The sequence below is a fragment of the Larus michahellis genome, chromosome 3 (genome assembly GCF_964199755.1).
Source record: "Larus michahellis chromosome 3, bLarMic1.1, whole genome shotgun sequence".
In the NCBI taxonomy this organism is placed as follows: domain Eukaryota; kingdom Metazoa; phylum Chordata; class Aves; order Charadriiformes; family Laridae; genus Larus; species Larus michahellis.
The window spans coordinates 103880893-103907489 of record NC_133898.1 but is presented as its reverse complement, the minus strand read 5'-3'; the positions used below and the strand labels follow the sequence as shown (position 1 = coordinate 103907489).

General features: G+C 36.9%; 1 protein-coding gene across 8 annotated transcripts in view; it reads left to right on the top strand.

Moving 5' to 3' along the window:
• PRIM2 (DNA primase subunit 2) overlaps positions 1-26597 on the top strand; it is a 132024-nt gene that overhangs the window by 92938 nt on the left and 12489 nt on the right. For all 8 annotated transcript variants that reach the window (XM_074581526.1, XM_074581533.1, XM_074581534.1 and 5 more), the window contains 2 exons: positions 17589-17715; positions 18570-18652. In XM_074581526.1, the coding sequence (XP_074437627.1) occupies positions 17589-17715; positions 18570-18652 (210 nt within the window). The remainder of the gene's footprint in view (positions 1-17588; positions 17716-18569; positions 18653-26597) is intronic.

Sequence of the window (26597 nt, the reverse complement as noted above, 5' to 3'; positions counted from 1 at the left end):
TTGCAGCTACATTCTTTTTTTACTTGCCCCCTTATATATACTCGGTAATAATCCCTACTGTTTTGGAAACATAGTTTGATTCATAAATCAGAAAATGATCTTTATTCTGTCACATTTTTAAATATAATTCTCTAATTGAATGTCATTCTACTTTTATTCTTGAATTATTTAAACTTTCCATATCTGCAGCCTAGAGTGACATGTTGAACAGCAAGCCACAATACTTAACATCTAAGAGATAAAGATATAAATATAATTGAAATTCTTCTATACAGATTAAAATCTGATCTTGTTTTAATTGTACATCAGTAGTACTGTAATGCAAATAGATGGCTAGGCTTGGATTCTCCTGAGATGTATAAAGGCTACTATAGAACTTTAAGAAAATGTTTGCTCTCTTCTAGGATATAAAAAAAATGTAATAAAAGTGCAGCATATATTACCTGTAAAATCTTATCCCCCTGAAATCTGTGGAAGTGGAAGAGTATGTCATGGTAACAAAGCATTAATGGAGTAAAGTGTATTGCCCTTGCTTTCATTGGTTATCAGGGGACTAGACAGTCAAGTCCTTGATTAAATTGTACTTTTGTGTTAAACATCATAAAATGAAATAGAATTTTTTTTCCTTCCACCAGTGATTGTAAAAATTAGCTTCAGTGGAACCACTTACTATCTGTATTTCTCTTTAATTATTTGGAAATTATCATTTCATGTTCTGATTGTAGTGAGATAGAACAAGTGAATTTTAAAGATTTTGAGTGAATAATTTTTATTCTGTATTGGCAAAATCACATTCTATTCATAACGTTATTATATGTTGAATGGCTATGCTTACCTAGTGTAACTGAGCATAAAGAAAGTCAAAATACTTCTATGATATGTTTCCAAATCTTCTTTGTATTCTACAAAGTTAGCTCTTGAAGTTGCTTTAATAGCAAGCTAAAAGTGATTTAATTGTCAGAAGAAATATGAAAATGCATTTTCATTTACATGACTCTGATTCCCAAACTTACTATTGGATTTACGTTAAACCTTTCTTTAAATGCAAGTTTGAAGAAAAAACCAGTTATGTGCAATTGTTATGGGAGTTTCAAGACAGTAGGTGGTCCAAGTGCATCCTAGGCATATAGGCTTGAAGTAAAAATTAATATTTAATCTGAATTTCAACCCTAAAGGCTGAAGAAAAAGACTTTCAGATTTCGCTATTCCTGAGTTCTTTTATGTGGTTTTGGTTTGGGGTGTGGTGGGTGGTTGTTTTTGTGTGTGGTTTTTTTTTTTTAGTATAGTATAGTCCTTTGCGCCATTCCTCTGAACAGCTGGGTCTATGAAATCAGAGTATTTGTGCAAAACTTTGAAGTGACTCAACCAAGATGCCAGTTGTTAGGAGCTGAACAGCCTTTGCCACAGTGATCTGAACTCCATAGTCGTGTTAGTTTCCAGAAATCAGCTTTATGGCAGTGAATCAATCATCAGGAGATCTACTCCTTTCATATAGCTTCCTTAGGGTTTTTTTTTTTTGCATGTAAATTGAAGGCAAGAGGTTAACAGGTGCATTGTTCAAATGGGACATAACTGTTGTTGAAGGTGATGTTCATGTGAAGAGAGATCGCTGCGAGATCTTGGCTGAAGAGGATGGTCTGGAGTTTGCTTTATATTTTAATAAACAATATGCAGAAGAGGGTTTTTGAATGAATTTGTTCTATAGTTAAAATTTACACAACTAGGCATGAGAATTAAAAGCATGACTTGAAACCATAAATGCATGGATTATCGTTGTTGCAACTGAGTTAAGATGAATTAGTTCAACTTTCTTGCTGGTTGTAGCTGGAAAAGGATTTTGTTTTCTTTCCTTTGGCTATGGCAATTTGCTAATAAGAAGGAGTGAGGAGCTGGACCCAAATAATGGAGAACCCCGAGGGCTTATGTTGTGAACAGCTATTATTATTCCCCATTTGGTTCCATAAGAACAGTTAGAGCTGAGCTTGAAAAGTAGGAATTTCTTGCAAAATGTGGTCTGGCCATGGAATTTAGTCCAAGGAATCATAGTATCCTTCCTTAGCTGAATGGAAGCAAGCTTCAATTGCTGATAAAATTGGGTTATTTTTGGTAACAAGCGTATCACAGTAAGTATGTTAAGTCCATGCAAGATTCTTACTATCATATATTATCATTTTTATTTAAAGTTGTGTTTTATAGATGGGAGTTTGTCCTTTGTGTCCTTCGTGTCCTGTGCATATTCCTTTACGCTTGCTAGCATTCTGTTCTCTTCTCTTGTGGAGCACTTCAGAATTTTGAAACACCCAGATGAGTACACTTGGCATGTTACTGACACATGGTTTATTCTCTTCAATTTTTGTATACCTGTTGACCAAAGGAGTAGGAAAGAGATCTGTAATGGATTCTGGAAGTGAGAGGACTGAGAAAGCACGCTCACAGGAGTTGCATTTGATTGTATTCCAAGAAGTATGATCAAATGTGAATAACTTGTGCGGGGTCCTGTTAAATTCTGATAAGTCATTGGAAGGAGCTGGGATAAGATTCCTCACTGACTCTATCAAATATAAAGAATATCAGCAATGCTTATAAATATACAACCCTGGCCCATGGCTAGAGGGATGTCACTGTCAGTGGTGTTCATGTTACTTTTGTTTAGTGTTGTGGACACAATCATTCTGGAAAGACTGCAGAAAATTAGCTCATCTAGTTGGAGCTAGAGATAGCTGTTTGCTTCCTGTTTAATTAAGCATCGTGAGGTCAAATCAAAATAGTTTTAAGTTGTTTGCATCAGATGATGGTTTTTATTACGGCTTAGTTAAAATAGTAGTATGGAATTGCTGTGATGAAAATAACATGCCATGTTGTATTTATGGACATTACTGTATGATATAATTAATAATACAAGTTTTGCAAAGCAGTTGACATTATTTCTACTTTCCTGACAAACAGGAAATCCTGAGTTTGCTGCAAACTTGCAGCAACATCTACATTGTTCACAATGCTCATATAAATGTGCGCAAATTTGTAGGTGTTGCTGCTCTGACCTCTTTGTTAAATGAAGAGTACAGATATGTGTTCTGTGGCTCGCTCTCTCATAGTCCATTTTACTTTTTTTTTTCCAAATTAAGCAAGTTAATGAAGCACATCATAGCTCCAGTTGGCATATAAGAAGTCAGATGATGAGAAATCAGATGTGAATATAAGATTAGATATTCTTTGTGATACATGGTAGAGATGTCCTACCACTTATTTAGCAAAATAAGATGAAACTAATCACTCTTTCACCGTTTCTGCCCATATGCAATGTATGTAATTGTCCCGGTTTGAGGTAAAACAGAACCGTGACAGTAATCATCACTGAAAAGGTAATATTAACTTACAACTTTATATAAATAAAAATAAATGAATATCTATATATATAGTGTGTATAGATTTATATATAGCCTGCACGTGATTTAACTATATTCATAAGTGTTAAAAATTGGAGTAAGAATAGTAACAGATGGTAAGTGGTGCATAATGTTGTGGTATTGAATTCAACTAGTTAAATGGTATTGAAATTTACAGGTAAATTCACTGGTAAAAAGATCACACACACAAACCCTCACCCCAAATTAATGATGCTTTTTAGTATCAATTAATGGAGTTATTGGCATTTCCAAAATTAGCCGCGATCACTTTTCCCCCCCCAGTGGTAGATGCTGCATCAATTCCCCATACCTTTGGCGGGGGAATAAGCTGCAACTTCACTTGGTACTGTTTTCTTTCAGTGTGTGTTAGAATTTTGTTTTGCCTGCCATATCTGGAGTTCTGAGCACTAGAAGGAATAAAACCAAACGAAAACCTTACTTTTATACCCTTTTACTTGTAGGGATGTACTTTACTTTAAAACAATATTGCCTGACCTTTTAAACACGAGCTCCTTACAGGTTTATCAGTGAAGTCAAGGATACAATTGAGAAAGTGTCTTTGGGACATAATTATGTAGATTTAAGAGAGTGATGTAGTTTTAATTATGCCTCGTAGCTGAGGTAGATGCATATTAAACTCAGTCATGTTTCTGTGTATTTCTCTCTGAAACTTTCTTTTCTCAGGCTTTAAATCACTAATCAGCATACATCAGTGCATCTTACAGTTATCTAAGCTTATTGAATATTGACAAGCATCTGTTTCACTATTTTTCATTTTATATTTTAACTTCTGTTTTTCAGAAGACAGTATTATTGTTACAGAAACTTAATTTCTTAAAAAAATGTGTAAAATCAAAAAAAGTGCTATTTTTTATGTAATAAGATTCAAAATCTTAAAGCAGTATTTCTTAAATTAAATGGAGTTGGTCTAAAAACACTATTTTTCACCATATTTTTGTTTCATGTGTGTTATTCTAATAGACCACAACTGATGATGATGTACTAGAAAACATAAAATAATTTTAGACTATGATGTACTTGGACGTTATTGTGTGGGCACATAAATATTTTAGGAATCACAGTAATAAGTGCTGTGGTAAAAATGTGTGCTCTTTCACTCCAAACACAATCCTTTTTTCAGTTGCTACCAGATTTCTCAATTATGTTCTTTTAAAACTGGAATTTTCAAGTCTTTGTTGTGAAGCCAAAGTTACGGTGGCATTTTCCTATAATTATTCACTTTAAAGTACTTTAATTTGTTCACCCTTTTTTTTTTAACCTGTTAATAATGTATCTGTCCTTACTTTTGATTTTCAGTTTTCATCATCTGACTTAGATTATACTGGAAAATTTTGGATGGGCTTTCAGCCTGCGGCATGTCTTAGAGACAGAGAAGAGCTCTAGCTACAGAATCTCTCTTCCAGGACTTTAATTACAGTGCTGGCTTAATTTTAGGTTTTTAACTGTACTAGCTACCATAAAAAGAAATAAGATCAGTTTTCGTAGTTATTACATATTAGGCACTGAAATCTGTATTTAGTAATATAGTGTAGGAGCAGGTTAGTGATAAGGTTCTTGTACTGACAAGAATGAAAGCAATAAATATCTTTCCAGTACTAAAATAATTTAGGTCCGAATCTGGTCTCTTACGATGTGTTTTATTCTCAGCAAGACACGTTTTCTTTCCACGCTGTAGTATCTTTTTAGAATTGTGTGAAAAAAAAAAAAAAAGGGCTGTTAAAGCCAGACCTTTGATTTTCTAAGATTCTTATTGTAGTCTTGAACCACTTGTCAGACTTGCACTTTACTATCTCTGTAGAAAGTCTGTGTACTTGTCAGAAGAGGTTTTTGTTTTATTAGCCATCACAGCAGCAGCAAGTAAGTCTGTGACATTTTAAGAAAAGTTATAGATGGATTTGTCTATCTGTTTGCCAGATTTCTAAGTTCAGCAATTGTGAAGTATCTGAGAGTCACTAAATACGGTCTTTAGCAGACTCTGTCGAATACCTTCTAACCATACAGCTCTCTCTTTATAGCCATTTTCTGAAAAAGACACCACCAGTAACGTATTTAAGCTCTTTGGCTATTTACCCCAATAAGGGTAACCCCTTCTGAGGCAGAGTTTAACAGTTTTTGTGATACAAGTCTATTCATCTGTATCTTTTTATTAGCTTCCAGGACAAACAATGACACAGCAGGTCTCTTCCAGTTGTGTTCCTGTGGTTTTTGAACAGGAAAGTTTTGATAGAATAGTTTAGTAATTTTGATATAATTGTTTGAAAGAATAATTTAAAATTATTTTATTAAATGTTCAGATTTCCTCTAATCGTATAAACTGAGTTCCAAAACAAAACCCAGAATCCTGTATACTGTGCCTTCTCTTTTGATAATGTTCATGTAATTGTTGTAACATCATATAGCTGTCATATTCCATCTGTCTATATTCAGACAGCAAATTGTGGCTATATTTCATATTCAGTCATCCAGAAAAGCAGCATGTTGTATCAAATGTTCGTGCTGCTGATATACCACAAAGGCACGATGTAAAGAAAAATATGTTTTTACTTTCGGAATTGATTTAACATTCTGCTGCATGTCTTTGAAATCTATTGAATCTCATGAATAAAGACAGGACAGCTCTTTTATACATTATTTGTGCTATGTACAATTTATGTTTCAGAAATTTAATATATTGATTTAGGAAAGTTAAATTACTATGATGGGGCTTAACTATTTCAACATTATAGAGGTTACTACTTATTGAAAGAAGGTTAAGTTGTGCTTTTATATTGAAACATACAGTGCTATTTAGCTGTGAAACTGAATTTTGCATAATGTGGTGTGCTCTGAGCTTTTCCTGTTCCTTGTGTCTCTTAAGTCCATTCACACAAGGAGAAAAACAAAACGCAATATGTCCATCAAATACCTCCCGCCCCCCACCTTGAGGGGTGGCAGAAGCTAGTGGTCTTTATGGCAAGTTGTGTTGTTTACATTCCAATTTTTGTTTCTTTTTCTAATTTATCTCTTTAATGGAGTTGGGTTTGGGGCATGAGAACTGGGCAATGCCAGTGAAACTGGCAAGAAAAGAAAGATTGGTTTTTTTGAGATGAGTTACAGTAGTTAGACTCTTTCTTGTGTTTTGTTACCAGAGTTATTTCCCTCTTTTTAGAACCTTACAGCAGGCGCAAAAAACCTGGGGTGTATGTTACTCACCTGAGACAGTTCAGGCCAGTCTGGCAGTAGAGCTGCTTTATTTTTCTGTTTGTGTTTTCCCCGCAGTCAAGTCATCTTTTAATCAATGATGAATTAACAAAGTAAAACAAAACAAAAATAATAATAAAAAAATAAAGATGGGAAAATAGTCTTCTAGGTTTAGTGTTTACTCTTTTAGTGTTTTCAAAAAAGCTTTCTCCTGTCGTTGATTGCGCATAGACTAGTGTCATACTTGCAGTCTACAGTTCAAATACGTCTTGATTACAGGGCAGTCTGTGCATAAGGTACAATATAAAAGGATCTTTATATATAAGCAGTTCTCCTTATTATGACAGCAAGGGCTAATATCTGTTTTTCTGCACTTCTCTTTCCTTTGATCATCATCTTGAAATGTGATTTTGTCTTTTATAATGCTGTTAATAAGGAAAATACCTGTTCTTACAGCAGAGTTTTTGCAGAGAGAATGCCATCATTTTTAAGCCAAACTGTGGTGTTTGGAGATCTCTGATATCTAGTTTACTCTGTTCAAAAGGGTTGATGAACACCAAATCTCCATGTATGGCTTTGTGTTTTAATCCCTTGTTTTTGTTATTCTTCTATGACTGTATCAAAACAGTTAAGTCTACGTATTTCAAGAGCAGACGTAAGGAATACTTATCAATCAGCGGACATAAAGAATACTTATCACTCTGAGGATATTCAGGCTCCTTGTAGTTTTATTTTAAGAATTATTTGATTTTTTTCCAATGATCAATTTATCTAGAAATTTTTTTTTTTTAAATCTGCACTTATACTGTGGATTTGCTGGTATCTTCAGACATATGTGATGGTGCACTTAATATCCTTCTGTTATGACCATATCTCAGTAAAAGGCAAGATTTTTGCCATAGATTTGTCACATTTTGGTAGCGTTGTCACTTGGCTTGGTTGAAGGGATATTCTCCAGCCCAAGTCACTGGATCTCTTTGGGAGATGCTGCTGCTTCTCCAAATCTGAGGCTTAGGGTAAAATGGAGTCTCTTGGACTTTTCTGTCTCTCATTACAGATAAGATTGGGCCGGTCATAAATTTCTAATGAATGGGGACTGCTTTGCTGGTCAACTGTTATAACCTGATGGTAACAGCAGTTTACCACTTGGTCTCATCTCATGATCAATGAAGAAGGCCTGCCTTTGGTTTTTTTAGCTTGCCTTGCTTCTCGTGTGCCTTTTGTCATCTAATGCTGAACTTGGCTTCCGATGTCATTCTGATCAGTGTATAGATTGAGGAATAACAATCTATAAAGGATTCCTAATAATGTTGCTACACCGCAGGGATGCTTGTGAGGGGATGCAGTAATAAATTAATGAAGTAATTCAATGATATCTAATCACTCAAGGTGGGGAGCTTACTCAGGTGAACTCTCTATGCAAGATACATGCTTTTAAAAGGGAAGAATACTTCTGTGGTTTAAGTAGTCCAAAAGGTGTGCAAAACCTTACAGTTCTTGCTTCAAAGATTGCATGCTTAGGGAATGCTGCATAGTTCAACCAGATTGTAAAATATGAACAATTCGGTGAGCACAGGACATCTTCCACTGTGTCAGGAGATGGTTGCTCTTTGGAAACAATGGGTAGACAGAGAACTTGCAACTGTTGCGGTGAACTTGCTCAGATCTTTTTCTGGAAGATGTACTAAGTAGAGTTGGAATACTGGATAATGAACCAGACTTTCTTGGATTAATTCCACTATCCTGTAGAGGTCTTTGAAACTGGGAACACCCTAGCATGGGTGAGTTGCAGCCTGTGCCAGCAGCGGCACTCTTCAAGAACAGGTCAATTGCACAGTTCCTCTGGACTCATTTCTGGTGCTGTGGCTGAACGCATGTCTGTTGTTTTAATGCCAAGAGTCCTGTTCAAAATGAGGCAGGACCTGCTGATTTTGATTGCCTGAAACGCCTGAGACGATTTTTCCTCAGACCTTCTCTCATTTGTGAGTTTCTCTTCTGCTATCCCGGTGACCTGGGAGTTGTCGTACTCTGCTAAATTTCCAATTTGTAGTATAGCTGCTTGGATAGCTTTGCTTTCTGGTATGCTCTTTCTCCTTCCTTGTAAGGAAAATTATTATTACTAGAATGAAGGAGCCTGCCATGCTAGACCATTGAGTTAAATGATAACAATTTTCTGTCTAATATCCACGTGGGACTATTTTCCATGAAGCAAAAGATGTCACAAATATCTAGAGTACAAGCTGGAGCCGACAGGCTCTCCTCTCTAACTCTTCTGAAGTCCATTTGGCTGCCACTTTGGCCTGTTGGATGATCTAGTCTGGAGAGTGCCTCTGTCTTCTCATTCACGGCTTTAAGATGCTGTGATGGGCTAGTGAGAATAAACCCTCTGTCGGTGTGCATCCCAGTCCTGCATTTTATTGCTGATTTGTCTTATAACCAGAGTCCAGTTAGATACATTTCAGGATTCTTCACAAAGTGACGTGTCTCCATGCTGGCATCAGTTTTCTTTTCCATTTCTTCCCTAATGTTTATTTTTTTTATCGTACATGCTGATCTAGGTTACAGTACATGCTACAGTATAATCGATCGTGAGCTACGTGAGGCTGCAAATCCATTACATGTTCACTGTGCTCAAACAAAACTATAGAGCATCGTATGAGAGCACTCTTGTTTAGAGTATTGATAGAGCTTGGAAAAGCAGTAGGAGTTTAGGTTTTGGACTTTGCAGGGGTACCTGGCCAGTCCTCATCCACCTTATCTGAAAACCTGTAATATGTGCTGCAGGGGTGTGTGTGTGTGTGTATATATATATATATATATATATGTATATATATATATATATATAAAAAAATATGGATTTCTCCCAATTCTCATACAGACTTACTGAATTTTTTTCTCCTTGGTACACGTATTTTTTCAACTGGGATCCTAAGCTGCCATTATGATCAATAGAGATCTAGCCTATACAGTCAATAGTGTCTAGAGAATGATTTATTTAATGAGCCTCTAGGTGCCTACATTAGGGTAAATTGAATTGCTCCCCAGGCTCCTCTGATTGCATTGACCTCCACTGACAATATTGGGAGACATCTGGATTTAGATGTCTGGACCTAAATCTTATTCCTATGAATGCACACAGTTAGTTCCTATTCTACTTCTGTTTAACTTCCTTACTAGTTTTTTATTGTGCCACGTGCCAAATTTCTGTCTCCTTTGCAGTCTGTTAACACTCTTAGATCTCTTTCAGTGATAGTGTTTTCTGTGTCCTTCTTTGACATTGAATGTTTTGGGGACTCTTATTCTCTGCCACTTCTGATGAAATGAATAACCCTGTTAATTTACTGCTTACCTTCTGCTGAAAGATACACTTCCAAGTTATATCAGTTAACTTCTCTGAATTTTGAAATGTGAGGAACACTGATTGAAAAACAGAGCAGAAAAATCTGAAAGGCCTTGGTGTGCTTGTAGTTCACGGAGTACCAGAAGTGTGGTGTGGGGTCTTTTCCTAACTGAGTGAGATTCCTTGGTTTAGAAATTGATTATTGGATAATTATTTTTTTTTAATCTCATATTAAACTTTCTAAATGAGTTTGTTATGGAACGGATATTTAGTAAAGGATTCAAGATTGTTCTCTGATATTAGAAAGACTTTTTTTAAGAGTTCCTTAAAACTGTAGAGAATGGTCTGCAGAAATCTGTTGAAAATAAAGCATGTTTACAGTAGTCAGGTTTGTTGAGTGTTCATTTGTTACTTGGAGGAAAGTGCCAACGTATTTTTGTAGATACTTAAGAAAAGCATGGTATCACTCATGGTGCTGTCAAATATTGCCGTTTTAATGCAGCTCTTTAATTCTTGTTTAAAATAAGATTTAATATTTTTTTGTATTTAAAACAGCAGAAGTTCTCATCACCTGCTTAGTGTTAATTACATCTAAAATATTTATTTTCTTGCAATAATTTCCAATTTCCTTATAAATTCTGATCAAGAGTTATAAACATGATTATTTCTTTGTATAGTTGCTTCATTTCAAATATCAAGGAATTTACACCTCTGTGTTCGGTAACACTCTGAACTTCCGTCATGAAGCTTTCAATATTTTCAATAACATTGGGTATTAGTTAGTGGAATTCTGATATGGGTGAAATTGTGGCCCACAAACTGATTTTTGCCTTAAAACGGCTATTCTTTCTCTCAGACTTTTCTTTTTTTGGTAGTGTTACTCACCGAAAATTTTGCAGTAGGTTAAGCAAATATTTAGGAGAATTAATGATTCTTTGGGATATCAGAGCAGCAATATTCACAGATGCATAGCATTTTCATCTTTCACTAAGTTTTAATTTTTAGAAATATTAACAATATTAGTGAAAATGACTAATATAATTAGTGGAGTACTACGTGAAATGACTTAGGCATTGTAATCCCATAAAGAATTAGGAATTCGGTGCAGTGTAATATGGAAAGGATTTATTTCTTTCAGATATATCTATCTTTTTATCAAAGAAAAATGCTCTGTATAGGTGATATTATACCAAGAAGATAGGATATTGTGCTAAGGGAATAATACCATGTTTTGTAAAAACAATCTTTAAACAAAGACTGCTGTATAATTCTGTAATCACGAAGACATTTCAGTTTACCAAAAGTAGAAATGAATCAAGTAGAATAAAAATAACTTAGGGGTTTTTTTCCTTCTCTTACTGGTGAGCATTAAAATGAAGTCACAATTTTACATGCTCTTAATTGTTGTTTAAAGTAGTTTTCAAAGTAGTGTTTGCCTTTATGACCTCCACAAGCTGTTATACCCATGGAAAGTTTGTTTTAGTGGCACTCTTCGAAAGAACAGTCTTCCTTGTGCCAGTTGCTTGTTCAGAAGCTTCAGTTTGTTTGAAAGCAACTCCTTCATTGTTTGCTCCAAACAATCAGATCTGAATTGAAATTTCTCTTCTTTAACCATATGTTTTGAAATGCATCTTCTGTATCTGATTTTTTTTCAATACAATATATGTGAAACATTAACAGACTAAAAAAAAAGTATTGCTAACTTAGATACCTAAAGAAATATTGCAATGTCTTGAAGTCGCTATTGAAATCTTTCAGAGGTGACCAAGCGTGTGCCTAAGAAAAATCATGTTGTTATAGGAGATGGCTTTTAGATGTGTTTTGCTGATAATTTGATGCAGTGTCTTAAAACAGAAGACAGCCTGCTATGGTTTATTTTGTACTTTTCCCGGTTCAAAGTCTCGGTCCATGTAAATGTGTGGAGAAATAGTGTACATAAATTGTATATTTGGGTAAGTTATGTTAAGACAAGCTTAGACTACTGCAAATAAAAACCTACTTTGTCATATTTTTGCATGAGTGGTCTGGGGTAGCCCAAGCTAGTTCATCAGCCACATAGTCTACACTCATGTGGGTCGTATACAAGGAATTCGACCGATCAAAATTTTTCTTATTTCCTTGTGGTAGATGGAGCCATCTCCACGGCAAAAGAGTCCTTGCCTCATGTGGTTTGGAAAACCTGAAATCGGAGGGGAAGAAGTTTTTTGTACTTGATGTGAATTGGTCTGTAACGACTGCTGCACAACATGTTAGAATTTTCCAGCTCAATTTTAGCTGATGTCTCTGATCTGTATCTTAAGGCATGGAAATCATGCTACAGGTTGAGAATCTAGAATAAGTTGAAACTTTTTGTCGTTGGCAGATGGAGAAGCAGTTTAAAAAAATAAAAAAAAAAGTTGCTTGGAAACAGGTATGCCAACTAAGCAGTATCAACAGTAATGATACGAGCGACTGCCTAGGAAATGGATGAAAAAGTGGACCAATTATTTCAGAACATACACAAGTTTGTGCGATAAATTTTGAATTTGAAGCTGTTATCTATACAGGCTCAACAATTTTAGACAGGAAACTAACCAATGTCTGTTTAAAAAAAGGTGTTAAACCATTACTACTTTGAATTCTGCAGAGTTGGAATTAATCTGGTGGTCAGCCAAGAAGCTAGACAAAATTACTGCAGTCGTTTTGCTTAGTTGTTAGACTTTAAATAAATAAATCTCACAGTGCTGTAAGGAACAGATGCATAAAAGCTTACATGAGTATTTAAAAGTAGTTAAACTGAAACATGAAAGTTTTGCGGAAGTTTAAACTTGAGCATGCAGGGCTTGGAAGACCTGTCAGCAAATTATTTTCCATCCTAATATGCATGCTGAATATCAGAATTGGTAACAAAATTTAGGGACGACCTAGTTCTATTTCTAGATACTAATCTGCAAATATGACAAGTGATATAAGGAAAGTAACTTCTCAGTGATGACATGTTACTTATTCTGCGGTGGCTGGAATGGGTTGGGTATGCCGTTTGTTATTGTTCTCTTTTGAGAGTGTATTCAGTTGTATTGAAGTGATAATTATTTGGCACACATAACCCATCCTTCCCTGCTGTGTTTGATGAAAGCTTTTCTTCAAAGAAGAACATATACCTGCCAAGCGGTCCATGTGATGTACATCCTCATTCCATATCCAAAGATCTTGTGTGCATTTATGTGATCAGGATTTATTGAAAATAGCATTTCCTTAAATTCCTATCTGGAACAGAGTAGCCTGGTATTAGGCAATAGCAGTTGCAAATTTATAGCTTTTTTTTTTATACCTTTTTATATATACCTTACTTACACCTTGATGTACAACTTGCCTGTCTTCTCGTGAAGGCTGTTTAATATGGTATGTGTGTCAACTAACAGTTATAAGGCGAGTTAATCTGCATTAGTCTGATACTCATGTGAATATACCACATAAAAGCGAAATACAAGTTCCTTGTTAATGTACACTTATCTATACCCAGTCAATTGTCCCGCAACCTCTTTGATTCTGGCTTTGGACTCTATTGTTTTAGTCCCACTAATCAGTGCTAAGAGCTTAGCTTCTTATAGGGAGAAGTCGTCTAAGAAAGCCTCAGTGTCACCTGTTCTGGGATGCCCAGGATCATCATTAGTACAGTCAGTACCATACATTGGACACCTTGGTTCATTACAGCAAATACTGATGCATAAAAACTCAAAACTACCCACTTGTCATCAGCAGTGCCCTTAAAACCGGGCATCACGTGCATCCTGCAGCCATGCCCAGAGGAAAGAGAAGTCCTCAAAAAACTTTATATCTTCGGGGATCAAGTTAAAGCTCAGACAGTTGACTTGCAGTCTTTTAAAACAAAAATTCACACTGCTGCTAATCCCAAGATTTGCACATTCCAACATGAAAATGACAAATTTTCACAGAAATGTTGTTAAAGGGTTGTCTTTGCCTCAGCTTCTTGCCTTCAGCATGAACCAGTTCATTGCTTAAACGAGACATATTTCTTGATCCCGTTCTCCCTCACTAAAGCCATGGCCCGTCCATCCAGCACACAAATTACAAATGCCTTGCAGATTTTGGAAAGCTCAGAGAGCTAAATAGAGGAAAATAGCTGAGCTAGTTGAGATGTGGGCCATACTGTTAAAAAGTTGCAGAGAATTCCTGCTCTCAAGTATTACCAACAGTAGGGGACCCAGTAGATGTAGATTCCCAATAGTATAATGGTGTTGCTTTAACATTGCTGTTCTATGGTAACTTTGGCACCAAGTTTCCATTGACAGTTAGCACAGACTATGGTGGGATGTATGTGCATATCCAGTTTTTCCATGGTAATAGAATAATTTTTTTGCCTTTGTATTCCTGAGTTGCCTTTGTCTCAATGGAAGCTGTCAGGCAGAATACAAGGTAAACGCACCCACTCGTGCAGCATCTTTATTGTCGAGCAAGTTCATACCAGGCTTCAGTAAAAACCTTGAAGGTTCTTACAGGGCCATCACCAAAAAAGCGTTTTTTCAAATCAATTCATTTGAGTTTTCACCTTTTACAGTGTTTTGCCATAATGACCTTATGGGAGATTGCAGTTACAATATACTGTAATAGTAGTTTTACAGGCTGGAATAGTTTAAAGCCAAGCAATTTACAAGCAGCTAGAATGACCCTGCAAACACCTACATGCATGATGTGTGCTGCGCATAATTTGTTTTATTTTGTTCAAGGAACTGTGAAAATCCTACCACTTCAGTTTTGGGGGTTAGAATAAATCAGAGGCGACAGTTCTCTACCTCTGCCTTCTCATTTCTGCACATTTCAAACATGTCTAATTATACCTTGGTGCTTTTGCTGGCAAAAGGGATTGCTCCTGAGGGGGATTTTTCTTTGGGCACATCCTAGAGTTACAGTATTGGGAACGAGCGAGTCTGATCATTGAGTTCATCCCCCAGGTACAGAGATGGCTCTTCTGCAGGATGTGTTTTCTGAAATCAAGTGTCACAATTCATGGTTTCTTCCCACTGAGGATGACCACGGAGCCTGTTGGATATTGGCCCTGCTAAAATCCCGTTTCCTTGATCAATGATAAGAAATGCTGAATCACAAGGATGAGAGAGCTCTTAGTGAAGCGTGCAACTGCGCGCGTGCCAACTTGCACCACGTAGCTGTGTTCTTTGCCATCTGCCACTGCGAAAACTCTGAGATCCAAACAGGATTACAGGAAAGCAAAGAGAAAATATCCAACCTGTCCCAAGGCCATGCTGTGTTATTATGTAGCTGTTGTTTCTATTTACTGCAAGAGCTGCTTCTCAGCATAAAATAATGAGTTAGGTAGTAAAAGTAATTTCTGTGGGAATTAAGGCAAGTGATGTGAAAAGTACCGCTCAAGATTTTCCTATACAGAACTGTTAAAGAGGGGTGTTAATTTTCTGGCAAACTAAGCAATACATCCTGAAGCATTCAAGATTTGCTTTTCCCTTACAAAAAACTAATTGAATCTAATTTAACCGCTTGCTCAAGTATCCTTTGTTAAGCAAATGAAATATGCTTTCGTTCATCTTTTGCAAAAAAGGATGAAAGGTTCCAGAGCTGGGTGGAAGAATAGGTGGCTATAGGATCACAGGCTCCCTCTTCAGTTTAATAGGTTCACTCAGAGGTTGGGTACATCTTTATGTTTTATGTTTGCTGTTTTTCAGGAGTACATACACTGCTGCAGGAGCAGCAGCAGGACTCGGCCAGCAGCTGCTGTTTGCCCTGCTCAGGGGAGGTAACCTGTTCCCCCGGCCCTTCCTGAGTACCTGCACACACCTAGAGCAGATCCTCATACAGACTTACTCTGCTTTCTAATGAAGAGTTGGTAAGCCCAACTCTGTTGGTGGCAAAAATAGCATTCATTTACTATTGAACCACCTAATTCTTTTCTCGGTTGGGCAAAAGGGTTGACTAGATAGAAGTATACCTACGTGCTGCATCCTGCCTGTGGCTATGCTGGCAAACACAGTGCTGTGTGGTTTTGCTTTCTTTTCTCCCCCTCCTGCCCCCCTTTTTTCAACCTTTTAAAATAGAGTAAAGTCACTTTGTCAAATGCACAATAAGGATTAATTAGTCAATGTTTGCTCAGAGCTTTGGATGTCTTAAAACTCATTTGGAAGGAGAGCTGAATATTACTCTTCTTGATACATTGACTTGATTATGACCAGCATCTTGATAGAGAAGTTTCTTCTTCACTCTTCTAGAATTAGGTGCAATTTAAGATTTTATTCTCAAGGGTTGTGTATATTGTTATACACATTTATTACGTATGTGCATATTATGTTATAGATTTTCAATTATTTATATATTTCAAAAAATGTTAAAGTGTTTTATATGAAGAAAAGTATACTTATTTTTATATTTCATTTTAGACATATTTTAGCAGGCCAAGGTATTTCATAGGTATATGAATATTCTGAATTACTATTTGGAAGTCCACAGGCCAAACAGGGAACTACTTTTATCTGTAGAAATGAGAGTATCCTTGAAGTAGTAGTGTTACCAGTTATATGCTTGAATGATTTTGCTCAGTATATTATATTGTCTTATATTAGTAAAATGCCAGAGTAAAAAATATTTTAAAGTGGTTTTTGAGAAGGAAACATAAATTCTTAAGTGAGTTGTTTATATTCAGACACAGAACTTTACATAAGGTTAATGCTAAAATTTTGAATTGAGCAAGAGCATTTCTTTTATGTATTGTCATAGCTTTTCTGAGCAGAAGAGAGATTGAGGATGTGTAATTATAAATACAGTGCTTCATTCTTATTTGCTTGAAGTATGGTATTTGAACAAATTTGAACAAATGTTCCTTCATGTCTTGGAGTAGCTAATGCAACTTAACAGAATCTGTATGTTAAATTATCTGATTCTACTACAGATTTTGTCACCTATTGCCACATATAAAACAGCGTGAACTCACGTCTTTGAATATTCTCCACAGGATTTATCTAAAATGATACGTTGATAGTGCTGTATTTGGCTGCCAAGATAAATGTTTACGTCTATATTACTTTAGAATATTTCATTTTATTGGAGGTGTTGGTAGTCTATCAGTAGACAAAAGAGATTTGCTAAAATCTTTCTCTTCTGTACAAGCAAAGTATACTCCATTTTAGAATCTAATGAATTGAACTTCACTGCCGAAACAAACTGTAGGTGAAGCATTATCCTTTGGGAGAACAAGAACGTGAACCTGAGTAAAGAAATCTGTATTTCTATTTTTTGCCCTGATAAAGCAATCAGTTTATGGAAATTTATGAAAGATTTTAAATTACTATTTTTTTTTCCATTTACTAACATGATGGGGTTCAAAATTTTGATCTTTAAATCATCTTATCTTTAAAGTGATTACTGCATCAGCTGAAAAGACCTTAAATCAATGCAGTTACACGCTTCTCTTGTGATGTGTCTGTAAAACACGTATATGTGCATATACAAGTTCATGTAATGTAAAAGTCAAATCTGACAGCAAGCAACTCCATTTTTGTTTTTCTCAGTTTGAATATGTTTGAAAGATTTATTTTGTTATCCAATATTTTCTATTCGCAGAGCAGATAGAATCACTGGCATAGTATGTAACAATTTATTCTTTTGTTTTTATTTAGTTTGACAAAGGATATGCTTACAGCATTCGCCACAGCTATGGGAAAGAAGGAAAGAGAACTGATTATACCCCATACAGCTGCATGAAGATTATCATGTCCAATCCACCAAGCCAAGGGGATTATCATGGTGAGTTCCTTCAAAAAAAAAAAAAAAAGTTTAAAAACAGTGGAAACCTTTAGCTAGAGAAGTTACTTCCTCCTGTAGTCTCTTAAATTATGTATTCAGTTTTAAGGCCACAGTGATCTTACAGTGTCCTCTTTAGATTGCATTTGATAGCTTCTGGGTTTATATACATTGTGTCATGCACTGCAAGGAGACTGTAAATGTATAGATGCTTTAAAAAGTGACTGATTAGAGGTGTTTTGAAATATGAATTCAATTGTACAAGTTCTGAAGTTTGCTAAGCTACTTTAAAACCTCCTACCTCTGTGCAACAAACCATGGAAAACATGCACTGGCTTCACCATTGTTATTCTAGTACTAAGTCGTTCATTCAGTTGTGTCAAAACTAATTCTGGGACAAAACCCCCACACTCTTACTTAAGGTGGTGGAACTTTCTAAGGTATTTCTGAAGTAATATTTTTATAAAGGACTATGCTTTAAAGACCATTTGGCTCTCATTACTTGTCTTTTCCTGTTGTCTTTTTCACAGCTATTAAGTGTACTAGCGCTATCATTTCTAGTAAGGAACTAAATAAAACTCTTTTCCTGTCAGTGAATGAGAATTGTGGCCTGTTCATGTTGGGATATTTTATGTAACTCTTGAGCCTGTGGTGCCCTGATAACTGTGCAGTGGAGTAATTATTAAAAAAAAAAAATTAAAAAATGAAAAAAGCAATTGTACACATGGGCAATTAACTTTCTTATTAATAAGCAGTTAGACAATTAGGAACAGCTTAGCTGGTCTCTTGAGTGCCTTACTACGCTAACTCCTGGGTAAACAGCCTTGTTTGTGAGCTTGCTTGTTTTTTACTGTCAGGTTGCCCATTCCGCCACAGTGATCCTGAGCTATTGAAGCAGAAGCTTCAGTCATACAAGATCCCTCCCAGTGGAATAACCCAGGTAAGGAGTATTTTGTTTGGTGCTTTCATTTATAAGGCGCTGCTTTTCAATTTTATTTTCTCTTTGTGTAGGAATGCTGTGTGCCATTTGTCAGTATGTATTGTGAAGTATTTCTTCTTGCAAAAGGTTTAAATCAGAATCTTGGCTTTCTGGCTCCAGTGCTCCCACTGATGTGTTGATTATTGTCATTGCCTTTTATTGTTTAATATTATGAGTTGGTTTATTACTATATGTAACGCAGGTACAATGCAGAATTTTGTTTTACTTAATTTTACTGCACTGGGATAAAAAATGTTTAAATGAATCTAGCAATATTTTAGGGAATTTATTTTTATTCTTGCAGTAACTTCTAAAAAACATACATTCTTGATCATCCATTGTGCTAACTTCCCGTAAACAACGAAAAGACACGAAATGCCTAGTGAAATTAAGCAGAGATTTTCAGCAGTTTTTTAAAAGGTAACATTAAATTGAAAACCTATCTTACGTAGCAAGGACAACACAGAAATACATGTATACGAAAGCACTGTGACTCCCATTGCTTGCTCTAGCAAGAGGTTAAGACTATAAAAGGATGCCATCATCTTCAGTGGAGGAAGACGTAGGGGTTAGGGTTAAGCTGAGACACAAGTTCAGCAAAAAGTTGTGTATATTAAGTGCCTGAAACCTGCTTTAGGTCAATAGAAAAAAACCTGCTTTAAGTTGTCATCTTCAGTTCATGTGGAGTGTCACCATTGCTTGTCAGGCATCAACAGAGTGTTGCACTAGATAAAAAAGAATGTGAAAATTCCACTTAAAGTAGTCTCTCTTAGAAGGAATAATTAAGATACAAATTAAAGGAGAATAGTTTTAAAATGTTTATTGTTCAGTCATAGTCCTTCTTGACAAATTCTTGAAATACTCAGACTTATTCCTAGGAATGTTTTTTACATTTTGTGTGGTTTTTTTTTCTTCTTTTCTCCTGGTTCATATAAATAAGCATTTGACTGTCTTCCATATATCTGTCAGGCACCAGAGGTACTTTACTTTGGCTTTTTTCCTTTTTATATGCATCAAAAAATTGATGCTGCTCTGAGATTTTTATCCTGCTAATCATTGGAAAGATTGGTGGGGATTTACTCTTTTAGCTGCCTTGCTCTGTGTGGGTGGGATTTAGTAGAGGTTATTTCTTCGGTGAATTTGCACAGTGGGGCAGTGTCTGCATTTAACAGTTCCTTACTTGATTTTAATTGGGTTTTAGGTTTTGTGTGTGTGTGTGTCTTGTTCTTTTTTTCCCCTTGTAAAGTAGGATTGGGACTTATTAGGAGTCTTAAATTTTCTAATCAAAAGTGACTTAAGAAAAACTGTCTCCATCAGTGTTTGCTTTCCCTGGAAATGGACACTGCTGTTCACAAATTTTGTGCTGACTGTTTAAGTGCAGTTGGGGTACAGGGCTCTGCAGAGGCCACTCCTAGTGTTAAACCAAACCAAACTCAAAACAAGCCACCCTCCACCCGAAAACTAATAATAATGAAAACAAATAAAAAAGAAATTGGCTGTGGCTGGATTTTCAGAACCATTTACAGCAGACTGTCTTTGAGATATTCAGTAGGAGGAGGAAGATTGATTGGTTCACATCTGTCTCCAAGATCTCAAACAGATTTTATTGCTACCACTCCTCGTTGCTACATTTGCATGTTCCAGTAACATTTGCATGACTAATTACAGTTCAGGATCCTTCAGTCCAAACTGTGGCTTTTTAGAGTCTTCTCTGATGCTGGGGATAGTTGCTGAGTGTCAGAATTGTTGTTTTTCCTTTAGTTCAGTGAACGGTTAGTAGGGGTGGATGGTTTGTCAGTCTTTCAAAGCCTGATGCAGTTGCTTTCCCAGTTGACATTCACTCAAATGGTACACTTCAAGTCTGTTAGACCTCCTGTTAACCCCAGATCAAATGAGGACTCTGACAATGAGTGGAAGTCTCACGTCCGCTTAATGAAAGACAGCGTACGGAGCAGTTGCATCATTAACAAATATGTGTGATGGTGTCACAGGTGAGAGTAAATGACAGCCTGTAGCGGATCTGGGTACTGGTTTGGTTTGAGGGCTTTTTCTGTTTGTGTTTTTTTTAAGGATCAGGGAGATTAGAACTATACCCCTGCTTGATTATCTCACACAGTCCATCACTTGCTCCCCACCCTGTTGTTGTATTTACTGAGGTTTCAACTTTCCTTCCCAGCAAGGGAACCGCTGCTTGTCTGGGAGAATGGAGCAGAAAGTCACGTCAATACCTCCTTTGTGGCTGCATGCGGTTAACAGTCCCAGGCATTACAAGCTGTGGTCTCAGAGCATTCCTCTGCATTCATCTCCATGCATCTCTGATCTCCAGGATCATCCTCAGCTTCCAGAATCTTCACCCTCTTCTTTCTGGGCTCCCAAGCCTCCACTTTTCTTCCTCTAAACAGTTTATCTGCAAAACCGGTGATCAGCTTCCTAACTGGTAGTTTTGTATCATGTCTCTTTATTAACTGGAAGATCAGAACATGTCCCTCTGGTTTAGTCCAAATGTTATGAAAACTTACAGACAACCCATACTGGTTGCAGGTAGCTAGCCAGGTTCAGGCTTGATGGTTTTTGAAAACTCCGTTTGTTGTTGTTCTGCAAGCCTCTGTGTGAAATCTTTGCAAAAATACTTTGAACCTACTATTATTTGCTCATCTGATTCCCAGTATACTTCTTGATGGTATTACTGAGGGAGTTACGATACTCCCTGCAGTGGTCATGTGAATACTAGGCTTCTGCTTTCCAGGTTAGTAGTGATGCATGGTTCTCTCTGCAGCTAAGGAGCTGCTTTAAGGATTTCAGATGAAAGGTCAAGACTTGCAGTCCCTGTTGAGTGCAAATGACACCATTCTAGAAATCATGGTGAAAGGTAACACAGCAGGCCTGCCATTCCTGAATCAATTCATCCTTTCAGCCTCCCCGTTTACAGCATGTATAATATCACTACCATGATCTGTATCAGCAAAATAAAATACTACAAGATCTGTGAAAGTAACGTACTGGTCACTGAAACCAAACATATATATATGAGTATATAGACTTATATATTTAATGGATTGCAGGCAGTGTGGAATGGTCACCTTTTATGAATGGGGCACTCTGGAATTGAGCCGTCCATCTTGGAATCTAACAAGAAATGCCAGTATTTCTGTTCCTGGTTTGGACAGGTTGTGGGACTGCTGTGAGCTTCCCTAATTGGGGAAGCTGTTCTAAGCTTTTCCTCTGATATTTCTCTTCAGCAAGAACAATCCTGCTGCACAAAAATAATCCAAGACAGTTGTGGTATCAGGCTGCTTCAGTGTGGAAACCTGGGATTTGATCACTACGCCGAGACCTCCTAATTCTATAATATGGTCAAGTTTGCTGTCCAAATCCCAATCCTTATTGAACTACCTCATGTTTGACTTTTAAAAGTTTCTTAAGAAGGTATCTTTGATTAACATCAGGAAATATTCTGCTGGTCATAACTTGCGGCCTGGGGTACCGCTTTTTTACTTGGTGTATGTCAAGGTTACTGTCCTCCTAATAGATGATTTTTACCTATAATTCGTAGTCATTTACTGGACTGGAGAAGATATGACTTACTGAACTGACTCAACCAACAACTGGCTACATGGAAATCCATCACCTTCAGACATAAATGTTTGGTTTTATTGTTTTTTTTTCCAATGTTTAGCTATGGCATTTCCTCTGTGAGAACCCAGTCTCACAGCAGCATCTTAACTTAGCTGTTCGTTATTTTTTTGAACTAACGGGCACTTGCTTCCTTTTTTGCCTTTCTAGGAATATGACCTTCGCCTGATGGTAGTTGCAACAGAACAATAGAATCCTTATTTTTTTTACTTCACCAATTCTCTCCATTTTGAGATAATATTAATCCTTAAAATGAACTGTGGGCTTTTGCTTATAGTGGTGTCTAAATTTTAGGAGGTTAATCTTTGTTTTATTTAGTAATGTATTTTTCACCTAAACTAAATGTTTTCAGGCCTACAGATTCCTTACATGCTATAAGCGTAAGGCATGCTTCTTTTCAAGAATGTCCCTATATCTACCCAGGAGACCTTGAGTGAATGGTTTCTGCCCTAAAATATAATATGTTTCTCTGACAGTGTGCAAATTTGTTACATAGTCATTGTCACAGAAACAGATGAGCTTTTTAACAGGCATCATCATGCTAGGTCTCAAGGAGCATCTCTGTTTGCAAGGTCATGAGATCTTCAGAACTTCCACCAACAGTTCTGTTCACCAAATGTTTTGCTTTTGTTGAAAGTTCTGTACAGTCCCATAGTTTTTGTTGAACTAGATACTCCAGGGCACTTTTCTAGTATTTGTGAGAGGAGTACATCATGCTTCTTTCTTCAGGTGAGGAGTAATAAATGTTTCTCTCCTAAGCTAAGTTCATTTTCAGGGGTTGAAAGCTCAACAATTTCTGTTCCCTACTGAGATTAAATTCTCATTCTGAAACAGAGATTGACTGGAAACTCATCAAGCCTTCCAGAAGCATCAGTCAGGATGTTGATGCTGTCCTGGCCAGAGGGGCTGGAGAAGACATGGCACCTCACACCATTGAAAAGGCTTTTATTGGTGGATACTTTGTACCCAAAATAAAACAGAGCCAGTGTCTTAACCTTAATTTGTGCAAGTGTGAATACAGATATTCAAGTCTGAGCTTGACAGAGACTTAGCACATACTGTTATCAGCAGTGCCTGGAGGCTTGTGTTTCTTTTTTTGGGAACTCTTATGTTTCATAGCTGTCTCTTGGAACGCTTACTATCTCCAGTTCATATGCAGTGGTCTGGATCAGATCTTTTACTGTTTGAGGGTGTTTCCTTTCTATTTGTTCACAACATTTTTAAATATTCATCAAGGTCCTGATGACGAACTAATCTTGAGGACTTGTTTTTGGTTTTTTTCTGATGATAGTCCTGGGGGTTGTCATAAGGCGGTTCTCTTGATGTTTTATGTGTTTCTCTTCAATGATCTTTGTGCTATCTATCAGCACAAAAAACATGGCTTATTCCTGAATAGATTGTGCTCATCAAGGGAATACAGATTCCTGAGTGGTGGTTTATCTTCCATTAAGTTAGTTCACAGTGTTTTAGACCATCAGAAGGTTTGGGTTTGTAGTACATCAGCAACCACATATGCCATTTGTTTTCCTGGCTCTCCCATAACTTTCACAGGTTATCTCAGGACGTCCTTGAATCATGAAGTCCAGGCCACTGTCTTAGTTGTCCTGGTTTCAACTGGGATAGAGTTAATTTTAGTTTTAGTGGTTGCTGTGTTTCAGATTTGGTATAAAAGGAATGTCAATAATGCATGTTGTTTTAGTTGTTGCTAGGTGATGTTTATACAAATCAAGGACTTTTTTCAGCTTCCCATAGAAGCTGAGAAGGAGCATAGACAGAACAATGGAATGGCCAATGGAATATTCTGTACCATGGAGGTCATGCTTGGTATATAAATGGGGGTTGGCTGGGGTGGGGGAAAACCAGGATCACTGCTCGGGACGGGCTGGGTAACCAGCTCACTGGGTGGTGAGAGTGACTTTTGTTGTATTATTTTATCTTGTATATTCTTTTAGCATTATTATTGTTGTTTTCATTTTTCTGTTATTTTTCTATTAAACTGTCTTTATTTCAACCCATGAGGGTTTGCTGGTCTGCTTTTTTTGCTTTTTTGCTTTTTTTTTCGTTCTCTTTTTTTTTTTTCCTTTACCCTCCTTTCTCTCTCTTCTCTTCAACGTTCTGGGAGGAGGGGGGAGAACTGTGCAAGCAGCTGCATGGTCCTAGCTGCCAGGTGGGGTTAAACCACGACACAAGTTGATTGGCAATTGCTTAAGGTGGGTTTGGTTGTTTCAGGGAAAAATCACAAACAGCAACCTGTTGGTTTGGACGTGTTTCCCTTGCTGTATTTGGTGTTTATGCTGTCTGTTCTTTCCAAATCACCTGTGCTGCACACTGATTTCAGTTCTGATTCCAGGGCTTTCCCTGTCTGTCCTTTCAGGACCTGAAGCTTTTGCCTGTTCCTGCAATTTATTGCTAGGACTTAGATTGAGTGCTTCAGTTGTCCTTGAGGCTCCTTGTTTTCCAGTGTAGATGGTAGATGATTCTCTGTGGTAAACTGCACCTTCTCTAGTCGAGGATTCTACAGTCAGGAGAAACAGAGGGTCTAGCCTCATCCTTTATGGTTTTGCTCCAATTACCGTTTTTTCTTTAGGGAAAAATGCTTATGTAAATGAGCAGTAGATAACTTAAGAAGAAAGAATGCTCTTTCTAGTAGAATTGTTCTCTTAATTTAAAAAGCTGCCTTTTCCCATAATTGGATTAAATTAAAGGTTTTGATTGAGTCATTGAACTTTAGCCAATGTTCTCTAACAAATTCAGTGTTTGGGGCGACTGGAGAGTCTTCACAGAGATGGAAATAAATAAGCCAGACTGTGCCTAGGCCCCTGATATGGCTACGTGTTTCCATGAATAAAAAACTGAACGCACCACAGGGTAAACACCCCCTCCCTTCTGATGATCTAATATTAGAAATTTTATATCACTTGGTGGCACTAAAAATATTTTCGCTTTCAGCTGAAGAATTTTGCCCTAATGTCAGTCATTTTCATGGTAGTGCTTCTGTAAGTTTGGATTAAATAAGAGCAACTAATGTTTAAATAAGAGATCTTTTATTAATTAAGAGATTAAATAAGAGAGATTTTATTAGGTTGGTATTTTTTGTGGAAATGTATAAAATGGAAACAAAAATACAAGAACAGTTGATACTCTTGATATGGACAAACCTCATGTGATACCCATTTTATTATTACAGTGAAATTTGGTACATCAAATTTCCTTAAAATTTCTTTCAGCGATTCTACTTTCAACTCTTTTCTTTTTTTGACTTGTGGCTATAATAAATATTTAATTTATTATGATATTGTGTGGCACTTCGTATTTATTAATTTTCCTCTTTTCACAAAATTCATATTTTTACTTAGAATGCTGATTTTCTGGATTTTTGTGGTGGGATTCTTTCCCCAATAAATTAATTAAATTTATGTCTTTATTTAAATTTTATTATATGTTTGTTTATTTTATATTTATAAATATTTAAATATTTATATAAATAAACAACTAAACTCAAATCTTAAAACATGGTACCCTTACACATTTGCTGCCAAGAAATTTTAAAAAAGCATTATACCTTTGATCTAGAAATTGTACATCATTCAGGTTTCTCAAGTGATAGGTTAAGACTCCTTGTTCACTGTCCAGAATCTCTCCGATAGTTATTGTCATAGAATCATAGAATCTTCATGGTTGGAAAGGACCTTTGAGATCATCGAGTCCAACCAAACAACCTGCAATCTCTGCCACTAGAGCATGCCCTGAGGTGCCACATCTAGATGTTTCTTAAACACCTCTAGGGATGGTGACTCAACCACCTCCCTGGGCAGGCTGTTCCAGTGCCTGACCACTCTTTCAGCAAAGTAATTCTTCCTAATATCTAATCTAAACCTCCCCTGCCGCAACTTCAGACCATTTCCTCTGGTCCTGTCCTTATTCACCTGGGAGAAGAGGCCAACACCCACCTCTCTCCAACCTCCTTTCAGGTAGTTGTAGAGGGCAATGAGGTCTCCCCTCAGCCTCCTCTTCTCCAAGCTAAACATGCCCAGCTCCCTCAGCCTCTCCTCATATGACCTGGTCTCCAGACCCCTCACCAGCCTGGCAGCTCTCCTCTGGACACGCTCCAGCACTTCACTGTCCCTCTTGTACAGAGGGGCCCAGAACTGAACACGATACTTGAGGCGAGGCCTCACCAGTGCTGAGTACAGAGGCACGATCACTTCCCTGCTCCTGCTGGCCACGCTAGTCCTGATACAAGCCAGAATGCTGTTGGCCGCCTTGGCCACCT